The sequence below is a fragment of the Mobula hypostoma genome, chromosome 8, assembly GCF_963921235.1.
Source record: "Mobula hypostoma chromosome 8, sMobHyp1.1, whole genome shotgun sequence".
Classification (NCBI taxonomy): Eukaryota; Metazoa; Chordata; class Chondrichthyes; order Myliobatiformes; family Myliobatidae; genus Mobula; species Mobula hypostoma.
Genome location: NC_086104.1, coordinates 21,603,440 through 21,625,363, shown reverse-complemented (window position 1 = coordinate 21,625,363; position 21,924 = coordinate 21,603,440). Strand labels below are relative to the sequence as shown.

Here is a 21,924-nt window from a genome sequence, read left to right as displayed (position 1 = left end):
GCAACAGATGAAAATTATTAAATCTAAGTATAGGAGCTGTCTTACTGACAGACATCTCACAGACTGTCTCAAACTGGCTGGCTGTAGTTATGAGCCAAATTTCAGGGAACTAGCAGAAAGTATTCAGCCCCAGTCATCACACTGAGTGCAACAGTCAATTTTTATTCATTTATTTTTCGTGTTGAAATAAAATTAAATAATGAAACATAGGATTAAAGATGTTGCAATGTGAGCATTATAAAAATAAGTAATACCAATTAAGATAATAGTAACATAACAACACTCCTGCTACGGAAAGCCGCCTGCAAAGAGAGACTGCTTCCGGGGCTGCGGGGCTCCACTTCTGGGGTCCCTTCTGCCCGTTGCACATGCGTGTGTCTAGGCGACTTAGTAGGCCGATCTTGCCTTTCACTAAGGCCCAGATAGGGGATCTCAGGCTCAAAAAGGTTGGGGACCACTACTTCAGAGTAATCCTTCCTCTTTGCGATGTATATACATACGATCCAGAGAAAAGAATGTTCTAAATTACTAACAGAAATTCCAGCCATTGCTGCTCTGCTGTCATCCCTGCCAGTGTTCTTTTCCAATCAATTCTGGCCAGATCCTCTCTCATGCCTCTGTAATTCCCTTTACTCCACTGTAATACTGATACATTTGCCTTTAGCTCCTCCTCTTCAAATTTCAAGATGAATTTGATCATATTAGAACCATAGAACCATAGAAACTACAGCACAGAAACAAGCCTTTTGGCCTTTCTTGGCTGTGCCGAACCATTTTCTGCCTAGTCCCACTGACCTGCACACGGACCATATCACTCCTTACACCTCCCATCCATGTAACTGTCCAATTTATTCTTAAATGTTAAAAAAGAACCCGCATTTACCACCTCATCTGGCAGCTCATTCCATACTCCCACCACTCTCTGTGTGAAGAAGCCCCCCCAATGTTCCCTTTAAACTTTTCCCCCCTCACCCTTAACCCATGTCCTCTGGTTTTTTTCTCCCCTTGCCTCAGTGGAATATTCTGATCACTTTCTTTTTACCTTAAGGTTTTTTTTTACCTTAAGCTCTCTAATCAATTCCAGACCATTGCACAACATCCAGTCCATAATAGCTGATCCCCTAGTGGGCTCAAGGACAAGCTGGTCTCAAAAGCCATCTTGTAGGCATGATAGAGATTCCCTCTCTTGGGATCCAGCACCAGCCAGATTTTCCCAATCTACCTGCATATTGAAATTCCCCATGTTTATCACATTTTACATGCCTTTTCTATGCCTTTGTAGTTCCTTAGCGCTATCCACAGTGATTCAACACCTTCCAATCCCATGTGATCACTTTCTAATGATTTCATTTTTTTACCACCGGAGCAATGCCGCACCCTCTGCCTTCCTGACTGTTCTTTTGATACAATGTGTATTCTTGGACATTTAGCTACAATGTGTATTCTTGGACATTTAGCTCCCAGCCATGATTCAGTGATGCCTATAACATCATGCCTGCCTATCTGCAGCTATGTAGATTGGCAGGCATGATGTTCATCTACCTTATTCTGTATATTACACGCATTCAAATATAACATCTTCAGTCCTGTATTCACCCTTTTCGATTTTGTCTACCTTTTACATTGCAACTCATCCTATTGACTGCAATTTTATGCTATCAACAGCGTCTTCTCACTACACATGCCTCTGTTTATTAGCCAACTACCACATCTTCAGCACTACCACCCGCATTTCCTACAATACTTCTTGCATTGATATATACGCAGCTCAGGGCACTAATCACACCATGCCCAATCTTTTAATTCGTTACTTTGTCTGAGGTATTACCAACATCTGCCTCCATAAGATCTCCACTAACTGTTCTGGCACTCTGGTTCCCAACCCCCTGCAACTCTAGTTTAAACTCCACTGTGCAGCATTAATAAACCTTCCCGCCAGGATGTTAAGATATTAGTCCCCCTTCAGTTCAGGTGCAAGCCGTCCCTTCTGTAGAGGACCCACCTTCCGTGGAAGAGAGCCCATTGATCCAGAAATCGTATTTCCTCCATCCTACACCAACTCCTTAGCCATATATTAAACAGAACTTCCCAGTTCTGGCTTCACCAGCACGTGACATGGTAGGACTCCTGAGGTCCTGCCCTTTAACTTAGCACCTGACTCCCTGAATTCCCGATGCAGAACTTTGTCACTCGTCCTATCCATGTCATGGACCACAACTTCTGCCTGTTCACCCTCCCATTTAAGAATGCTGAGGACTCAATCCGAGATATCCCAGGTTCTGGCACCCGGGAGGCAATATATGATCCGGGAATCTTTTTCTCACCTCGAGAACCTCCTGTCTGTTCCCCTAACTAATGAATCCCCAAGCACCACAGTGTGCCAGAGACCCGGCCATTGTGACTTTCCTCTGTTGGGTCAATCCGCACCCCTCCCCAATCACTATCTATAGTGATATAACTGTTGTTGAGGTGGGTGGCCGCAGGGATACTCTATACATGTGATGTAACTAGTAGTAAGAGCAGCATAAATCCCGGGATGAGCACATTAATCCCTCCCTGTTCTAAATTGATATTCATGTAACTACATTGTGTTGCAAGTCTGTTGGACCTTTAAACTGTTATTGTTGAACCTTAAATGACATTCGCCCTGTTTGTGTTTTCTCATTTTATCAAAGACGTTGGTGTACATAAGTATGATATTTATATTCAGAAAGATCTGTACTGTTTTCAAGTTTCTATTAGTAACCTTATGTTGGTATGCAGGAATGACAGTAGTTGTGTTATTGTGTCAACAAATGCAAGTAAAAGACTCAAGCAAGGTGTCTATAACATTCAAGCTATGTTTAAAATTATGGAAAGGATTGTTCTTGGTATTATTGCCTCCTTTGATAAATAAACTCAAAATCGGAGTACATGGACCAGCATTTTGTTTTATAAAACTAAACATAAACACACAGTTTAAGTTTTATATGTTTCTAAACCTCAGTGGTACACTTCAATGTCACCTTCAATAAGTCAAGCTTGGATGCAAAGCTACTTTTGCTTTTCTGTCATAGTATCTGCCATTTGACTCCCTATAGTTTATATCACTTCTATCCATTAGATTTGTCCATTTTATAGTGGTTATTCTATATTGTAATCTGAGTATATTGAATTAAATCTATCTTTATAATTGTAGCATTTATTTTCAATATTCATTAGATTTAACCAGTTGAGTGAATTGTAGTCATTTATAATAAAATATTCATCTTTACTGTTGAACTATTTGCAGAGTGCTAGATGTCTTATCTATACTCCAAAGGCAGCATGCCAGTTTTGTATGGCTGTTAAAAATGTTTAAATATTTGCTCTATATTTCAGGATGATCTCTGTTACTGTGTGTATGTTTGTTGTACTGACTGGAGGATTAGCTGTGCACATCAGGGATCCTCTTACTGTAACCATGAGTCTTGTTGCTGCCTGTATTCATGACTTTGTTGTCCAAGGCTTGATTTAATGCATTTAACTTGGAGAACAGCCATCACGATTACTATTGCAGTTACTAATACTGCAAGGCAACAGTCATTAATTTAGGAATTAGACTGATACTTTCTGCACAACTATGTACTGAAATGTATGAAGGGAACCAGAACATTTTATCCTCTCGGATGACTAAAGGATAACCCACGGTTTTGTCTCTTCTCTAACCACTCTCTGGATAGGCGAGGGGGTAGAGTGTACTCTTCATTTAGAAAATTGTTGGCTATACACCCGTTTATGATTTTTCTAGAACAGCAAATAAAAGAAATCTTGCTGTAAGATTGGTTTGGATTTTAGGTATACATTATATAATCTGATTATCATAAGATGATGAGCATCAAATGCTTCTCTAATAGCTGGATTTTTGTTGTATTTGGAGGAGATGGGTTTGAAAATGAATACAATTTTCACTTCTGAATAATATGGAAAAATAATATCACTGTTTTTTGACCCAGCTCTGTTTACACACGAGCTGCAAACTTTGTGCCTATATTGTAAGATTTCAAATGACAGCAAAACATTTGATAGAAGTGATTTAAAGCAATGAAAGGTTTAGATGGAGGTACTGCTTTCTTGGTTAATAACTAGAGAATAGAGATTTACTGTGACTGGTACCTTTTAAAAAAAAGCATGAAGTAATATTTGGGTACTACAAGTATTTATAATCCATTACTGATAGTATGATGCACATGGGTGCTATAGTACTCTTCAGTGATAGTTAAACTAGTATTGGTTTCTTATTACCATACTCAGATTTACTGAAAAAAAATGTATAGTTTTGCAAGCCATCCATACAGATAATTTTAAAACATAGATACTTTGAGGTAATACAAAGAAAAAGCAATAATTGAATGCAGAATATAGTGTTATGGTTGCAGAGGGAGTCCAGTACAGGTGGATAGCAAGATGCAAGGGGAATGATGAAGTAGAATTGATCTTTCATGTACAAGAGGTCCGTTCAGGAGTCTTGTAACAGTGGGATAGAAGCTGTCCTTGTGCCTGGTAGTGAGTGTTCTCAACCTTTAGCATCTTCGGCTCAAGGGAAGGGGGGGGAGGGTGAAAGAGAAAATCAAAAAAATACAGATGCTGAAAACGTGGACGTAAAGACATAAGGCAATCACAGGAGTAGACCTTTTGATCCCTTAAACTTGCTCAAATACTCAATATGATCATGGCTGTTCTGCCATAGGTATCACTACTCTGGTGTGCCAATTCCCCATAGCTCTGAATTTCCTGATCTTTGAAGCATGTATATACCTCCATTTTAAATACTTCCAATAATCTGTCTCCACAACCATTCGGGGTAGAGAATTCTGTGGAGAGGCACCACCCCCTGCAAGAATTTCTAAAGCCCCTCAATGTTAAATGACGGTTCCCTAAGTTTTCAACAATGTCCCCTTGTTCATGATTTACTGATGGAAACATCTTGACATATACTTCTGTGCCCCATTAGGATCTCATTCTTCATATGATCATCTTTAGTCTTCTAAATTCCAAGGACTACAGATCTAATACCTTATTTGCCTGAGGTAGGACAACAATCTCATCAGGAATTAGCCTATTAAAGTTTTTATTTTTGCATATCCTTTTGCTCCTAAGGGGATTAAAACCCTACAATAATTGTAATAACTTCCCTATTTCTAAACAACCTCTTGCAATTAAAGGTAATACGCCATCTTCCTACGTACTTGGTGCATTTGCCTGTTAATGTTTTATGACTCATGCACAAAAGTAGCTGGATCCCCTTGTACTTTGATAATCTGCAAACCTTAGATCTCACTTTACCCTCACCCCTTCCCTCATTAAAGTTCATTTGCCAAATTTTCACCCACTCATTCAACCAATCTATACTTTTTTGAAGACGGCTAACATCCTCATCAAAACAGTCACATAAGCTCCTGCTTATTTTCATGTCTTGAGCAAACGTGGATACCTTGCACTGTGTCCACTCCTTCAGGTAATTAATATAAATAATAAAAAAGTGAGGACCAAGCACTGAGCCTTGGGACGGACACTCTGCGAGTAACATCTTAACAGCTTTGACTAACATCTGACTCGCTTTGTTATATGACAGCTAATCTTAAATCCACATTAGGACACTTCCCTTAATACCACAAGCTCTTGTGCTCCATCCTTCCATGAGACAATGTCAAATGCCTTCTCAAAATAAAAAGAGTTTGATGGAAACAGACATTTCTCAGATGCTGCCTGGTCTGCTGAATGTTCTGCATTTTTAAAATTTGATTGCCATGTCCCCTGTATACTTTGTATGTATGTCTAGTTGGAGAAAATACATAAAAGTGTTTAGAATTTTCTTTTGCCTTTAATTTATTACATCACTCCTCCATTGAAGAGTTTGTTGCATGTATCTGGTGACTGACTAGCAGGATGTTTTGGTTAGATAACCTTGAGGATTTATGTAGTGACTATTTCAGGAACAATAAGGACTTAGAGGAGGTTAGTGGAACCCTTAGAGGAAATTTCATTGAAAGGCAATGTGCAGATCCTTGAATTATCCAACCTTGCAGACTACGTCAATAAGAGAGTAATCACGATCAGTCTGAAACCCGATATATGAATTCATGTCCCCTTGGTGTAAAGGACAGTCACAAGGCCTTCTGTACTGTTCAATGATGAGATCACAATATTTTCCAGTTATTAATGCTTGTTTAATAATATTTTAACCTTTAATTTCCCTTTGTGTGCTGTGGTAAAGTAGATCTGCTTCAAGATTATTTGTGAAGTAAGAGATTAATATGGAGAATGCAGTCTCAGTAACATTAATGCCAGCCATCATAATAAAGCGAGCAACTACTCGTCAAAATATGATGTATTCTGACTGAATACTCTAAAGGTCAATAGAAAATGTCACTGACTCTGTGACCAACAAGCTTAACATGATTTAATGCAGCAAATGAGTATCTATCAATGATACTTCAGATATAGCAGGCATTCCAACTTTCAGGGAATAGTAAAGGATCCTGCTGGGTTGTGTAGTATCGGTCTATTTTGCTAATTAGATTTGTATCTGTCAGCAGAGGATTCTGGAGTTATGTGAATATAGTAGATATTAATTCAAACAAGAACCAGGCTTCAGTTCTTATTGTAAATTTTATTAAGTTCAGGGAGCTTGCAATAAGCCTTCATATATTTTTTTGTAAATTGCAAGCAGTAAACTGAATTTGAATGCACAGGCTGCTCTACAAGTAAACAGATTGTAAATGTGAGAGCCAAACATTAAAACAGTGGGATTGTGTTAATTGTCTTGCACCACACCAGGAAATGTGGCTAAATTACTTGTACCATTGTGACTTATGAGTGCAAGCTGGCAGACCAGACGGATGTTGTCACTTAGCAGTTCAAACATGGTCGCAGGTATAGGCAATCAATAGGTTTTTGTGTACTTACATATTTGTGTACTCAGAGACAGCCCTGACAACATTAATTTCCAGTGTCTGCTCTCTGTCGTCAAAAGGCTTTAGAATATTTGTGTTAATTAGTTTCTCCCAAAGGCATTTGGACCTTCAGAGGTAAACAATGTCATTGTAATTATTGAAATTTTATTCAATCACCTACTGTTACCTTTGATCTTAAGGGTATAAAAATGTGATGTACCTTTAGGGTTGTGAGCCTCTCTGAAAGTGTCTCCAGAATGATGCCTGCTTGTTCTGCTGAGTAAAGACTTTTCTGTCCCTCTTGTGACTTAGATCACGGTCACAACAGTATCTAGTAGAACAATTTCTGAAATGCTGAAGAATTTCAGGGTGAATTAATACTTTATAGTAAATTATGTATACTTAACACAGTAAGTAAGCAAACAGAATATTTTAAAAAGAGTTCTTGAATTAAAAATTGATGAAATACTCATTTGATTAAAGAATTTTTTGAAAACTGGTGTTTATACTGGGCTTATAAATTTCACTTATTTCCAACGGATAAAGAAAATTATGTGCTGGACATAGTATGTGGATGTTAATTTGATTTTTATCTCCTTTTCTCTACAGCTTTAACTGCTTATACATATCTTACCATCTTTGATTTTTTCAGGTAATTCTTTTAATAATTACCCTATGAATTTAATTGCTTGTGTCTAATGGGACTGAAGATAGATTAATATGTGAAATCTTATCTTTGCCTCAGTGCTTGAAATTTTGGGTGGAGGGGGTAGAAATAAAAGCAGTAGACTGTTCACCACATCAGACTGCACCTGTGGAGAGAGAAACTGGAGCCAGGGTTACAGGATGACAGCTTTTCATCAGACCATTGTGATGGAGGGCTATTAATCTAAAACATTAATTCTGTTAACTTTGATGCTATCTGACCTACTGTGTATTTCTGTAACATCTGCTATTCTTCCAGATTCTGCAAATATTTTTGGAATTATTTGTCACCCTGTGTCAGATTTCTGTCAGGTGATCAGTTCAATGTGGCTTGCAAGCCATTTGTTTAATTTTTTTGTGCCTGGCCAGTTTCTTCAGCAATGTCCTCCTTGAACTATGCTGTATTTGTTGTCACTGCTTTAGTAAATGCAAGAACCAGCTTTTGGACCTCTTTTTCCACTGGGTTAATGCTGACCTCTGTTTGCATCTCACACTTCACATTTTGAGAATTTATTTGGTGGATTCTGCTGGCAGTTTTTTCCACTGTTCTGCCCTGTAATTACTTTTATACTAAGGGTAAATGCGCATATTGTTTCTGAGAAATTGGCATAAATCATCATGAGGTTTGGTCTATACGTCTGATTCTTGATTGAGAATTCAGCAAGACAATTCCCATAAAATCCTGTTCAAAGCATCTTTTTGCAGATTGCAATTAATGGAGTTAGATGAGGGAATATTACCAAACTGCACCCATCAATTGAAATAAATTTGAAAAGGGAAAATATCTGGAAAAGAAAAATAGATTGATATTTAGGAAAGGGCGTATTTTGATTTCCAGGCTTTTTTTTATTTCAGTGAGACACCTTCTGCTCTTTGCAGAAGAAAATAGGTCAACTGGCCATATCTGTGATGATGTCATTTAAATCAAAATAGAGAGTGGTATATTTTTAGCAAAATGTATTTTGCTACCTGCGCATTTTGTTACTTTTAAATTGAGAATATAACATTTTTTGCAAATGAAATTCAACATTTTATGTTAGTTTCTCTTTTAAAAATGTTTCTCTGATCACTGGTGCAATTATAATGAAAAGGGCGAAAATTGTTCTTGTTATTTACGAATGAATGAAATTCAGGAGTACCAAATTAATGATGCCATTGAGCTAATTATTTCTAGCAGTACAAAACAAATCAAACCAACTTCCCAGAAAATTGTTACTTGATTAAAAGTGTTAATAATGATAAAGCAAATGATAAACTTATGACATTACTAAACCCCTCTATATAATCACTTTTCTATGAATTGTTTGTAGTTTTATATGAGGTATAGTGTGGTGCAAAAGCCTTAGGCACACAGATGTAGGTAGGGTGCTTAGAACATTTGCCAAATACAGTATCTACTAAATGTTTACCAATATTAACAAAAACAAGACTCACAGATATTGGTGATTCAAGGGCAAATGAAGAGAGGATGGAGTTGGATATCTTTCCATCATGTGCTTCAAATCAAACCCACGCAGGAAATGATATTTAGGTGAAATCCCCTTTTACTGGGCGTCTCTGGGAATGTGGCTCGTTAGCCCCTCACTAACAGCCACTGGATTCCATGGCAAGAACCCACCTTTCTCCAGCTTGGTACATCTAGGGATTATGTGACTTTGGTCCCGCCAAGTCCGCAAGATTGGGATGTCTGGCCCACCAAACCCGGATTGTGTGAATGCTATGTGATTTACTACCCTGCAATAGCCTGTCGTCAAGAAATAACAGATCGCACCCTGTGCAATTATAAAGAAGAATATTTGTGAATGTTCTCTTAACCAGAGTTAGTAAAGAAAAGGAAAAAAAACACGAAGGGCCCATTATAATTAAACAGTCAAATGTGCACGGGTTGGAGCTCTAATCTTCCAAAAGCCATATTCACCGATCCTAGGTAGACCTCCGTGCTTTGGCTCCAACGAATCACGTATTCCCACCAGATCGAATCCTACAACTGGTTCCCTCCTGAATCTTCTCTCTTCATCTCCTGATGAAAAAAGACTAAGACCAACCTTAGTGTCCCTCACAAAACTTCTCCCCTCCAGTGTTCTCTAGAACCTTCTCCCAGTTCCACCATCCCTAATTGGATGACACACATTCCTCAGTATCCCTTATCTTCAACAATAACCCAAACAATCTGAAAGCGGAACACACTGCTCTTGCAGAACTGCTAAAATGAAATACCTACAGCATAGCAGTAGAAATGTGAACCAGGGCATTACATATGAAAATGCTTACAGTACTGTGTAAATGTCTTAAATCAGCGGTCCCCAACCACCGGGCCACAAAGCATGTGCTACCGGGTTGTGAGGAGACGATACGAGTCAGCTGCACCTTTCCTCATTCCCTGTCAACACACTTTTGAACTTGAACACAGGGTTGCCAACTGTCCCGTATTTGCCGGGACATCCCGTGTATTGGGCTAAATCGGTATGTCCTGTATTTCCCCCGCTAAGGTAGAGCGTTCCTATGAAACCTTTCGTGTCGAAATGGTGTGAAGCGAAGAAGCAATTACCATTAATTTATATGGGAAAATTTTTTGAGCGTTCCCAGACCCAAAAAATAACCTAACAAATCATACCAAATAACACATAAAACTGAAAATAAATAACACTAACATATAAGTAAGAGCAGGAATGATATGATAAATACACAACCTATATAAAGTAGAAATAATGTATGTACAGTATAGTCAGGAAGATGAAGGCAAAAGCGATTTGTGGGGAAGAAAAATTGGCACGTACGTGCTTGTGCATATCACATGCGCACGTCACGCATGCACACACAGGTGCCTGTGCAAGGCTTCATGGTCATGGTAGTCTTTCCTGGGGTAGAGTGTCCTGGGATTTGACTGCTACTTTTGTCCCTTACTTGGGAGTGAGAAAGTTGGCAACCCTAACCGTAAAAAGACATGTTGAAGTGAGTTTAACCCTATTTGAACCACCACCCCTCCCACCCCCCGGTCAGCCGGTCTGCAAGAATATTGTCAATATTAAACCGGTCCGCGGTGCAAAAGCGGTTGGGGCCCCTGTCTTAAGGCAGCCTAGCTATATATCTATGTGTGCCTCAGACTTTTGTACTGGATATGGATACAGTTGGCTTTGCTTTGTCACTTAATCTTTGTCCAGTTTTCATCTGTTTATTTCACAGTTTGGTATCTTGCTTGATAAGTTTCTGGGTGACTTTGAAGAAGCCCAGTCCAGGATACTCTTTTGGGTAAGTGTATGTTCAAGGTATAGTAAACACTTTCAAATTTTGTATATTATCAGAGAAGTTTTGAAGAAAGCACTGAACTTTTATTCACTTTAATAAGATCAACAGACTAAACTTTTGTATAAGCATTACTTTATGAACGTCCTCAAATACAAATGTTTCAAGACAAGTGATCGGACTTCACCATCATGGTTTGCAGAGGAAAATATTGAAGACAATATTGGCTTTGGTTCATACGCTATTGCATAGCCATTACAATAATCAATCAACTGTGTATGAGACTTAGCAGAGTGATACCGCATCTAGATGCAATGTATAATCAATGCAGCATTGATATTTGAGTAGCAGCCTGGCTCATTAATGGAAACTATCTCTGGAAGTTTGTGTGGCGCGTGGCCAAGTGGTTAGGGCATTTGACTAGCGATCTGAAGGTTGTGGGTTCGAGCCTCGGCCGGGGCAGTGTGTGTGTCCTTGAGCAAGGCACTTAACCATGCAATGCTGCAGTCTACCCAGCTGAGAATGGGTACTGGCAAAAATGCTGGGGCTTAACCTTGTGATAGACTGGCGTATCCGGGGAGGAGTCTCATACTCTCAGTGGGTTCACGCCACAGAAACCGACATAAGCACCAGCCTGATGGGCCACAAGGCTCGTGACAGACTTCAATTTTAATCTGGAAGTTAGGATTTCATCCAATTGGCTCATGGTTACCTACCAAGTTACTTTTCTACTGGATTGGGTAGTTCTCTGTGGGCAAGGAATGGGAACATTGACCAATTTCCTTATGCTATCTGCAACTCTGGATAGGAAGCATCCCAGGAGAGTGCAAAAGGGCACATGACTAAAAAAATGGCAGATGTCATATCCTTGTTGAAAATATTTGTGATGGCATGCCTGGAAACCAGAGAAAAGTTTTTGGTAGTTTATCTGCATCTCAGGAGACAAGCTAGCTACTGATGTTTACTATAAACACACCAACTCCTACTACTTTGACCACACCACCCTCATCTCAGTCTCTCGTAAGGACTTCATCCCTTTTTTTCTCAGTTTCTCCATCTCCACTGCATCTGTACTCAAGGTGAGGCTCCCGCTCTGGACATCTGAAATGGCCTCCTTTTTTCAGGGAAAAAGGCTTCTCCTCTAATGCTGGTAATGGAGCCCTCACTTGCATTTTCTGAACTTCTGTTCCTGCCACCCTTCCACCCAGACAACAGCAAGATAGAGTTGCATGGTCCTCACCTTTCACCTGACCACGCTTCACATCTGAAACATCATCCTTCATCACTTCCACCAACTGCAACATGATCCTGCCTCCAATCACAACTTCTCTACGCTTTGTTTCCTGCTTTCCTCAGGGATTACACTTGCTGTGACCCTCTGGTTCATCCTTACCTACCCACCCCAGACTCTGCATGGCCACTTTCTGTTCTAACTCTCTTTACAAATTTGCAGGTGACCCCACCATGGTAGGCCAGGTCTCATGCCAACAACCTTTCCCTCAATGTCAGCAAAACAAAAGGGCTGGTCATTGACTTCAGGAAGAGGGCAGTGCACATGCTCCTGCTTACATCAAGGCACTGAGGTTGAGAATTAGTTGAGAGCCTCAGGTTCCTAGGAGTGAACATCTCCAATAGCCTGTCCTGGTGTAACCACGTAGATGCCACGGCCAAGAAAAATCATCACCTTTTTTTCCTCAGGAGCTGTATAGCTGTAGGTCTTGAGTGTTCAGTCAGATTCACTGTTATTTTGATGTAATTATTGTAAGCGCCCACTAAATGTTGGACCATATTGTCCTAAATGAGGCTCGTAATCCAGATTATTAACCGTTCCCCCTGCCCATCCACACACACTTTCTCTGATTGCAGAAGTTCAGTTCCACACAGGAGGCCATTGAAATAGGCACATTCATCTGATAGTATGAGAAAACAACAATCTTGGATCTCACCAGCATGACGTTGCCCCTGAACCAGCTGTGAGGACATGGTGTGGTTCAGTGTACTTACTGGATCTGGCTTCTAAACAGAGACATATTAGAGCAAAATTCTGCTGATTACCTTGAGAAATAAGAGCAGCAGCTTAATTTCAACCTGTAGTTTAACCAAGGAATTGAAAAATATATTCTTAAACTATGTACACCAATATTAACTACTCCCTACTTAAATGCAAGTGCCAACTTGTTTCTGTGTTCTATGGATAATCCCAAAGTCTGATTATTCAGTTAACAAAACCAAATTCTGTCAGAAAGATCAGTGCTTATCACATTCTTGCACTGTGGAACTCATGTTACCCAGACAACATGGAGACAACATTGTAAAAACTGAAAATATTTTTATTCTAATAACTATGAACTGAAAGACAAGACAGTAATGGAGAGATTTTTTTTTAAATCAGCATGCTTTTTGAGGTTCATAAGTTTATTTTATATGACCATCCCTTTAACTTGTACAAGGAATCTCTTTATACAGAATTATTATTTACATCCATCCAGTAAGCTGCCTTAGTTTCCAGTCCACAAGATGGGTTAACCAAGAGCATTTCTATAAATTTTAAATCAATGGGCCAAAATGTTGAATTCATTTGCTGGTGGTTCAGGAGTAAGCTGTCAATAGTGTCATTTTTTGGCTTTACTGATACCCTCTGTTAACCTTTCCTGTCATTGAAGCATGGACAGATGTTGGCATACCAAGGGAGATGAGGCTGAGTACAAGGCTATGGTAGGAAACTTTGTCACATGGTGTGAGCAGAATTGTCTGCAGCTTAATGTGAAAAAGACTAAGGAGCTGGTGGTAGACCTGAGGAGAGCTAAGGTACTGGTGACCCCTGTTTCCATCCAGGGGGTCAGTGTGGACATGGTGGAGGATTACAAATACCTGGGGATACGAATTGACAATAAACTGGACTGGTCAAAGAACACTGAGGCTGTCTACAAGAAGAGTCAGAGCCGTCTCTATTTCCTGAGGAGACTGAGGTCCTTTAACATCTGCCGGACGATGCTGAGGATGTTCTACGAGTCTGTAGTGGCCAGTGCTATCATGCTTGCTGTTGTGTGCTGGGGCAGCAGGCCGAGGGTAGCAGACACCAACAGAGTCAACAAACTCATTTGTAAAGCCAGTGATGTTGTGGGGATGGAACTGGACTCTCTGATGGTGGTGTCTGAAAAGAGGATGCTGTTCAAGTTGCATGCCATCTTGGTCAATGTCTCCCATCCACTACATAATGGAATTGTTGGGCACAGGAGTACATTCAGCCAGAGACTCATTCCACCGAGATGCAACACAGAGCATCATAAGAAGTCATTCCTGCCTGTGGCCATCAAACTTTACAACTACTCCCTTGGAGGGACAGACACCCTGAGCCAATAGGCTGGTCCTGGACTTATCTCCTGGCATAACTTACATATTATTATTTAACTATTTATGGTTTTATTACTATTTAATTTTTTATGGTGCAACTGTAACGAAAACCAATTTCCCCCAGGATCAATAAAGTATGACTATGACTATACCTGTCCTCTCACTCCACTGCTTAACTGGGCACTGAGGGTCCAGATAAGAAGTGTATCTAGCCCCTCAGTTCACCATGACTGAGCTGCACCTCTGGACTGTGGTGAGCTGAAGAATATTAGCTTAATGCTAGCCTCTGCTGGGGTATAAAATGCAGTCCCATTTAAATAAATTAAACTGGATTAGAAAGATGAGTGGGGCTTTTTCTTCTTTTAAATTAATTAAAAACAATGTTACTTAAATGTGTTATAAATACATTTATGTTTTTGTCAGTTGCAATATATTTCAACTGACAGTCGAAAAGGCCTTTTACAGGACGAGTTGCCAAAGGGCTGATGTGGGGTTTGGGAGCAGGGCGTCACAATACGTGATACACATGATCTGAGACATAGACCTGCTGCTTAGAAACCACCCAGTTTCACAAGACAGTGGCTGCTGCTGTAAGGGATAGAGCTCTATTTTCCCACAAGGCTGCAGGGATAGTAAATACAGCTGCACGATGGACTTGGCCTGGCGTCTTTATTGTCATGTATGCTGTCTAGAGTTCTTATTAAGCTTTTTCCACATTTCTGTTGTGTCATGACATTACTCAAAACACCTCCAGCATTTTGTGTGTGTTGCTTGACTGTCTATGATTAATCCCTGCCTTTCAGTCAAATATTAATCCCCTTCTTCAAGCGAGTTTATTTGTATAGCACTTTTCAAACACAAGGTAATTCAAAGTGGTTTACATAGTACAAGATATAGAAATCAAATATCAAGTTTCAGACAATATATAAGAGAATAAAATCACACAAAAATAGATATGATAAATAGAACTTACAGTACAGTAGATTCTAATTAAATGCTGCAGCAAGAAGAAAAGTTTTAAGCCTCGATTTAAAAGAGCTTAAAGTTGGGGCAGACTTCAGATTCTTTGGAAGGTTATTCCAGATATATGCAACATAGTAGCTAAAAGCTGCTTCACCATGTTTAGTTTGACCCTGGGGACGGTAAGCAGATTCGCAGCAGACGACCTGAGAGCTCAGGAAGGTTCGTAATGCAGCGAGAGATCGGAGAAGCAGTTTGGCTCTAGACCATTCAGTGCCTTGTAAACCAGCAGTAATATTTTAAAGTCAATCCTGTGATGGACAGGAAGCCAGTGTAGCAATCTGAGAACTGGAGTGATGAGTTCTACTTTCTTGGTCTTAGTGAAGACTCTAGCAGCAGTGTTCTGCATGAGCTGCAGCAATCTGAGGGATCTTTTACAGAGACCTGTGAAAATACCATTGCAGTAGTCAAGAATACCAAAAATAAATGCATGGACGAGTTTTTCTAGAACTTGCTGAGACATAATCGCTTTACCTCTTTTTTTTAAGATGGTAGTAGGCTGACTTTGTAATTGTCTTAATGCTGGGGGAAGGCAACCTACAGCCCACGGGCCAAATCCGGTCTGCGAGCAAGTATTGAGATACTATGCTTATCCGACCCGCGAGCGATTTTTCCTTATTCTGAGTGTTTCACACGACCACACTGATGGACATGCATGACATCTTGTTACACTGGCCCCAGGTTCCGTTTTGTTCCAAACCAAACACTGGCATACTGTATACGAATGACGGGAAGGCAGACTACCTTATCAATATGTATTAGATACTCTCCGTGCACGCGCAGGTTTTCAGATGGGATCGTTCAAATTTGTAAACAAAAACATCATCACTGTGTTTTAACAAGAAATCCACGCTAAATATCCAGATATTTACATGTGTTACAATACTTGTTGAATAACTCATGTTTTGAAATAAAATCGAATAAAAAAATTCCAATGGTAATGAATGCAAAACGCAGGAGGGTAGGCACTGAGTGCCGAAATTTCCAAGACACTTGGACACTAGATTACTTCTTCATCGGGCAAGCTGGAAAACCAGTTTGTCTCATTTGCCTAGAAAATGTTGCTGCGAAGAAGGTGGCAAGTATCAGGTGACATTACAAGACCCGCCATAGTGGAAATTTGAACAAGTTTACTGGGCAAGCAAGGAAAGATGAAGTTGAGTGAATGAAGGCTAGTTTCGGAAAACAAATGTCATTTTTTTGCCAAGAAAAGCAGTGAAGATGAAGGAAATACCTGTGCCGGCTACGAAGTCTTAAAACGTATTGCAGAAAAGATGAAGCCTTTTACAGATGGAGAGTTTGTCAAAGAATGTTTACTGGCAGTGGTGGATATTGTTTGTCCTGAAAAGAAATCTTTATTTGCATCTATCAGCCTGTCAGCAAGAACGATCACACGGCGAGTTGAAATGTCAGCAGATGTTAAAAGTTGTTTGAGGGATGCCTGCAACGAATTGCATTTTTTTTTTCAATTGCGCTTGATGAGAGCTTGATCATTTTGCTGAGTTTTGCTTGCATGCAAATGAGTTCAAGCTGTTTGCTACTCGATTTGATGTGGAAGTGGACACTGCATCAGAAATTTTTCAAATGGAATTGATTGAGATGCGGTGTGACGACATATTGAGATCGAAATTTCATTCTGAAGATGTGTCAGTGCTTGACTTCTATAGAAAATATATTCATCCAAGTGGGAAGTATCCTAACTCGGACCATGCAAAAAAGATGGCATCATTGTTTGGCAGCACTTATCTGTGTGAGCAATTATTTTCAAAAATGAAACACACCAAAAACTATTTGAGAACAAGATTGACTGATGCCCATTTGGATAATGTCTTGCTCTCGGCATCAACAAGTCTGACACACAATATTGAGAAGCTTTCAAGCAAAAAACAACATCAAGTTTCACATAGATTTATTAACTGTTTGCATTAAAAATTTCTTTTTTATTATACTTAATTTACCACCATTCAATGCATCATGTTCGTATGATTTATGTTTAAAGATTCTTTGTGTCCTTTTAATAGATTCATAAGATGCCTTGATTGAAATAAATTGCAACTAAACTGAGTTCTTTGATTACTAATTGGCATCCTTGGTTAAGCACAAATGATTTTCTAGCATATGTTATTCATTAATTTGAGGCAAAACATAACTATATGTATTTAAATGGATAATTCCCATATTTCAAGTTTTTTATGGCATTTACCTGGCCCACCGTCTGCTCATTAATACGCGATCCAACCCACAGAGGCAAAAAGGTTGCTGACCCCTGTCTTAATGTGACCGTTAAAATTTAAGTCAGAGTCCATCACAACACCAAGGTTCCTAGCTTGGTTTGTGGTCTGCAATGACAGATTCTAAGTGAGCACTGCCTTTTAATCATTCTTTTTTGGCACCAAAAACAATTATTTCAGTTTTTCTTTGATTAACTGAAATTTTGGCTCATTGAATCAGTGATTTGTTCAATACAGTTTTTTTAATAATTGCACTTGATAACACTGTTATATAAAATCTGAGTGTCATCTGCATAATTAAGGTAAGATGTTTTGTTGCTTACCATGATTTGAGCTAGAGGGAGTATGTATATGTTAAACAGAAGAGGTTCTAGTATGGACCTTGAGGCATTCTGCACGTCATTTTTGTTCATTCAGATATGCAGCTACCAGTTGATGCAAAATAGTCCCTATCCTGTAAATACGATTTAAACTACTTTAGGACTACCGGAAAGTCTACCCAGTTTTCCAGTCTGTCCAGTAATATGCCATCGTCAACTGTGTCAAAAGCAGCACTAAGATCCAGTAAAACCAAAACTGAAATTTTATCATCATAATGGTTCAAGCAAATGTAATTTAAAATCTTGACCAGAACAGTCTCGGTGCTGTGGTGTTGTCGAAATCCAGACAGGAAAACATCCATACAGTTGTTTAGTGCCAAAAATGCTATTAAGTTGCTTAACCTTTTCAAGAATTTTACTTAAGCATGGTAAGTTTGATCTAGGCCTGTAGTTATTAATCACTGAGACATCTAGCTTATTTTTTAAAAGAGGCTTAATAACTGCAGTTTTCAGGGCTTTGGTAAGCAGCCTGATAGAAGAGAAATGTTGGCTATTTGCAGAAGTCTGGTGCCATGCAATTCAGAATTTTTTTTTTCCTTATTATCTTCTCTACCACTGATCTTAAACTCAAAGGACAGTCATTATCAAGCTTAACCCTGTTACCTTTCTTGAAAAGGGAGCCATGTTAACTGTATTCCAATAATCTGGTACTTCACTTGTTTTCAGCAAACATTTAAAAATCTCAGCTAGAACCAAAGCAATCTCTTCCCTTGCCCCCCAATTTAATTGGGGCCAGAAATTTGAAGCAAATCTCTTCACTACACTGACATATTGCTATCATTGAGCTATCTGAAAATGGAAGTTTTTTTCTGAAATATTTATTATAATAAATCCTACCTCTTACTTTAAGAAACCTGGGTTTGACCAAATGCGGGTAGGTCAGGTGAAAATCTGCTTTACAGTGGTGCTAGAAAGTTTGTGAATGCTGTAGAATTTTCTCTTTCATAAATAATGACCTAAAATGTGATCAGATCTTCACGTAAGTCCTAAAACTAGATAAAGAGAACCCAATTAAATAATATCACAAAAAAAATACTCATTCATTTATTTATTGAGAAAAATGATCCGATAATACGTGTATTTGTTGGAAAAAGTATGTGAACCTGTGGGGGTAATGCCTTCTATAAAAGCTACATGGAGTCAGTTGTTCCAATCAATGAGATGAGATTGGAGATGGTAGGTTGTAGAGCTGCCCTGCCCTATAAAAAAGTCACACAAAGTCAAGTTACAGACAGAGCCTGCTCTTCTCAAGAAAGATCTGTTTATGTACACCGTGCCTTGATCAAAATATCTTTCAGGAAACCTTCGAAGAAGAATTGTAGAGATGCATGAAGCTGGAAAAGGCTACAAAAGCATTTTTAAAGACCTGAGTGTTCATCAGTCCACAGTAAGAGAAATTGTCTACAAATGGAGGAAACTCAGCACTGTTGCTACTCTCCCTAGGATTGGGCATCCTGCAAAGGTCACACCAACAGCACAACATATGATGCTGAAGGAGATGAGAAAAAAAAAAGGTAACAGCAAAAGACCACTGCTCTCCAAAAAAAAACATTGCTGCACATCTCGTTTGCAAAGGAATGCCTGGATATTCTACAACGCTTCTCTGACAATGTTCTGTGGACGGATGAGACAAAAGTTGAACTTTTTGCCAGAAATGCAATATGGGGGAAAAGGGCACTGCACACCAACACCAAAACCTCATTCCAGCTGTGAAGCATGGTTAAAGGAGCATCATGGTTTGGGGCTGCTTTGCTGCCTCAGGGCCTGGACAGCTTGCAACAGTTGTGGGAACAATGAATTCAAAATTGTATCAAGATAACAGGAGAATGTCATTGCGTCACCTGAAGCTTAATAAAAGTTGGATAATGCAACAAGACAATGATTCAAAACACGAGTAATCAACAACAGTATGGTTAAAAAAGAAGAAAATTTGTGTTTTAGAATGACCGAGTCAAAGTTCTGACCTTAATCCTATAGAAATGTTTTGGAAGAACCTGAAGAAAACAGTTCATGCAAGAAAACCCACCAACATCCCAGAGTTGAAGCAATTTTGTGAGGAGGAATGATCTAAAATTCCTCCAAGCCAATGTGCTGAACTGATCAAGTTATCAAAAATGTTTGGTTGCTGTACAAGTGGGGGTCACACCAGTTACTGAGATCAACGTTTCACCTACTTTTTTCAACAAATACATGTAATATGGGATCATTTTACTCAATAAATGAACAAGTGTAATGTTTTTGTGTTATTTATGTAATTGTGTTCTCTTCATCTAGTTTTAGGACTTGCTTGAAGATCTGATCACACTTTAGGTCATATTTATACAGAAGTAGAGAAAATTCTAAAGGGTTCACAAACTTTCTAACTCCACTGTATATATGATAAGGGTTTACAGAATAAACCTAGGTATACTTTGAACATTCCCTTCCCACCATTGAGCACATCTACAAACAGTGCTGTCACAGAAAAGCACTATCCATCATCAAGAACCCCCAGCATCCAGGCCATGCTCTCTTCTCACTGATGCCATCAGGAAGGAGGTACAGAAGCCTTGGATCTCACACCACCAGGTTCAGGAACAATTATTACCACTCAACCATCAGGCTTCTGAACCATAGTAGATAATTTCACTTACCCTAACACTGAATTGATTCCACAACCTTTGGACTCACTTTCAAGGACTCTACAAATCACGTTGTCAATATTATTTAAGAATGGAGGGGACACCATATGAGGATCATTTGGTAGCTTTGAGCCTGTACTCACTGGAACTTAGAAGAATGCAGGTGGATCCCATTGAGACCTACCGAATGTTGAAAGGACTAGATAAGGTGGATGTGAAGATAATAACTTCCTCTGGTGGGGGTATCCAGAGCTAGAGGCCACAGTCTTTAGAATAGAGGTAAGAAGGAATATTTTTAGCCAGGGAATAGTGAATCGCTGGAATGCTCTGCCATGGACAGCTGTCGAGGCCAAGACTGTGAGTATACTTAAAGCGAAGGTTTGTAGTTTCCTGATTGGTCAGGGTATCAAAGGTTATGGCAAGAAGGCAGGTGTATGGGGTTGAGTAGGATCCGAGATCAGCCATGATGGAATGGCAGAGCAGACTCAATGGGCTGAATGGCCTAGTTCTGCTTTCTTATGATCTTAACATATTGGAGCTGAAGTAGGCCATTTGGCCCATAGAGTCTGCATAGCCATTCTATCCTAGTTGATTTATTATCCCTCCAGCCTCATTCTCCTGGCTTCTCGTAACCTTTGACTCCCAGATTAATCAGGAACTTATCAGTCTCCACCTTAAATATAACCAATTACTTGGCCTGCACAGCCATCCATGGCAATGAATTCCACAGATTCACCACCCTCTGGTTAAAGAAATTTTTATTCACCTCCATTCTAAATGGATATCCCTCTATTCTGAGGTTGTGCCCACCGATCCTAGCCTCCCCCACTGTAGGAAATATCCTCATCACATCCACCTTATCCAGATGAGATTCCACCCACCCCCTATTCTTCTAAACTCCAGTGAGTACAGGCCCAGAGCTATCAAACACTCCTCATATGTTAACTCTTTCATTTCTGGGATCATTCTCATGAACCTCCTCTGGACCCTCTCCAATGCTAGTACATCGTTTCTTAGATAAGGCACATTGGTGGTTTGTCCATCTTTGTTTGCCTGTAGCTTTTCACTGATTCTATTGTGTTTCTTTGAATTTACTGTGAATGCCCACAAGAAAATTAATCGCAAGGTAGTATATTGTGACCTATATGTACTTTGATAATAAATTTACTTCTAACTGTGAACAGTGGTAGAACTGTGAATCTCGGGAGATTCTATTGCAGTTCTGTCAGTTATCCCTCTTTCCCAAATTTAAATTTTATCCCTAAAACTGGCACGAACCTGCAAGCAGGGCTCCTATCTGCTTTGCTTGTGAAGCATAAACAGCAATAGAAGATGTGTTATCCCTGAGTATTTGTTCATTATGATTAGGAATGGGAAAATTAGCTGGTTGGTACATCCAAATATTCTGTGGTTCTGAATTTAAGTACTTAGCATTTATTCATCAGATGCTTCGAAT

At 39.4% G+C, this 21,924-nt stretch overlaps 1 protein-coding gene across 1 annotated transcript in view; it reads left to right on the top strand.

Annotated features, from left to right (window-relative positions):
• Nucleotides 1-21,924, top strand: part of slc30a6 (solute carrier family 30 member 6) — a 174,048-nt gene that overhangs the window by 85,321 nt on the left and 66,803 nt on the right. The window contains exons 5-6 of the mRNA XM_063055565.1: nt 7,524-7,566; nt 10,803-10,868. Coding sequence (XP_062911635.1) covers nt 7,524-7,566; nt 10,803-10,868 — 109 coding nt within the window. The remainder of the gene's footprint in view (nt 1-7,523; nt 7,567-10,802; nt 10,869-21,924) is intronic.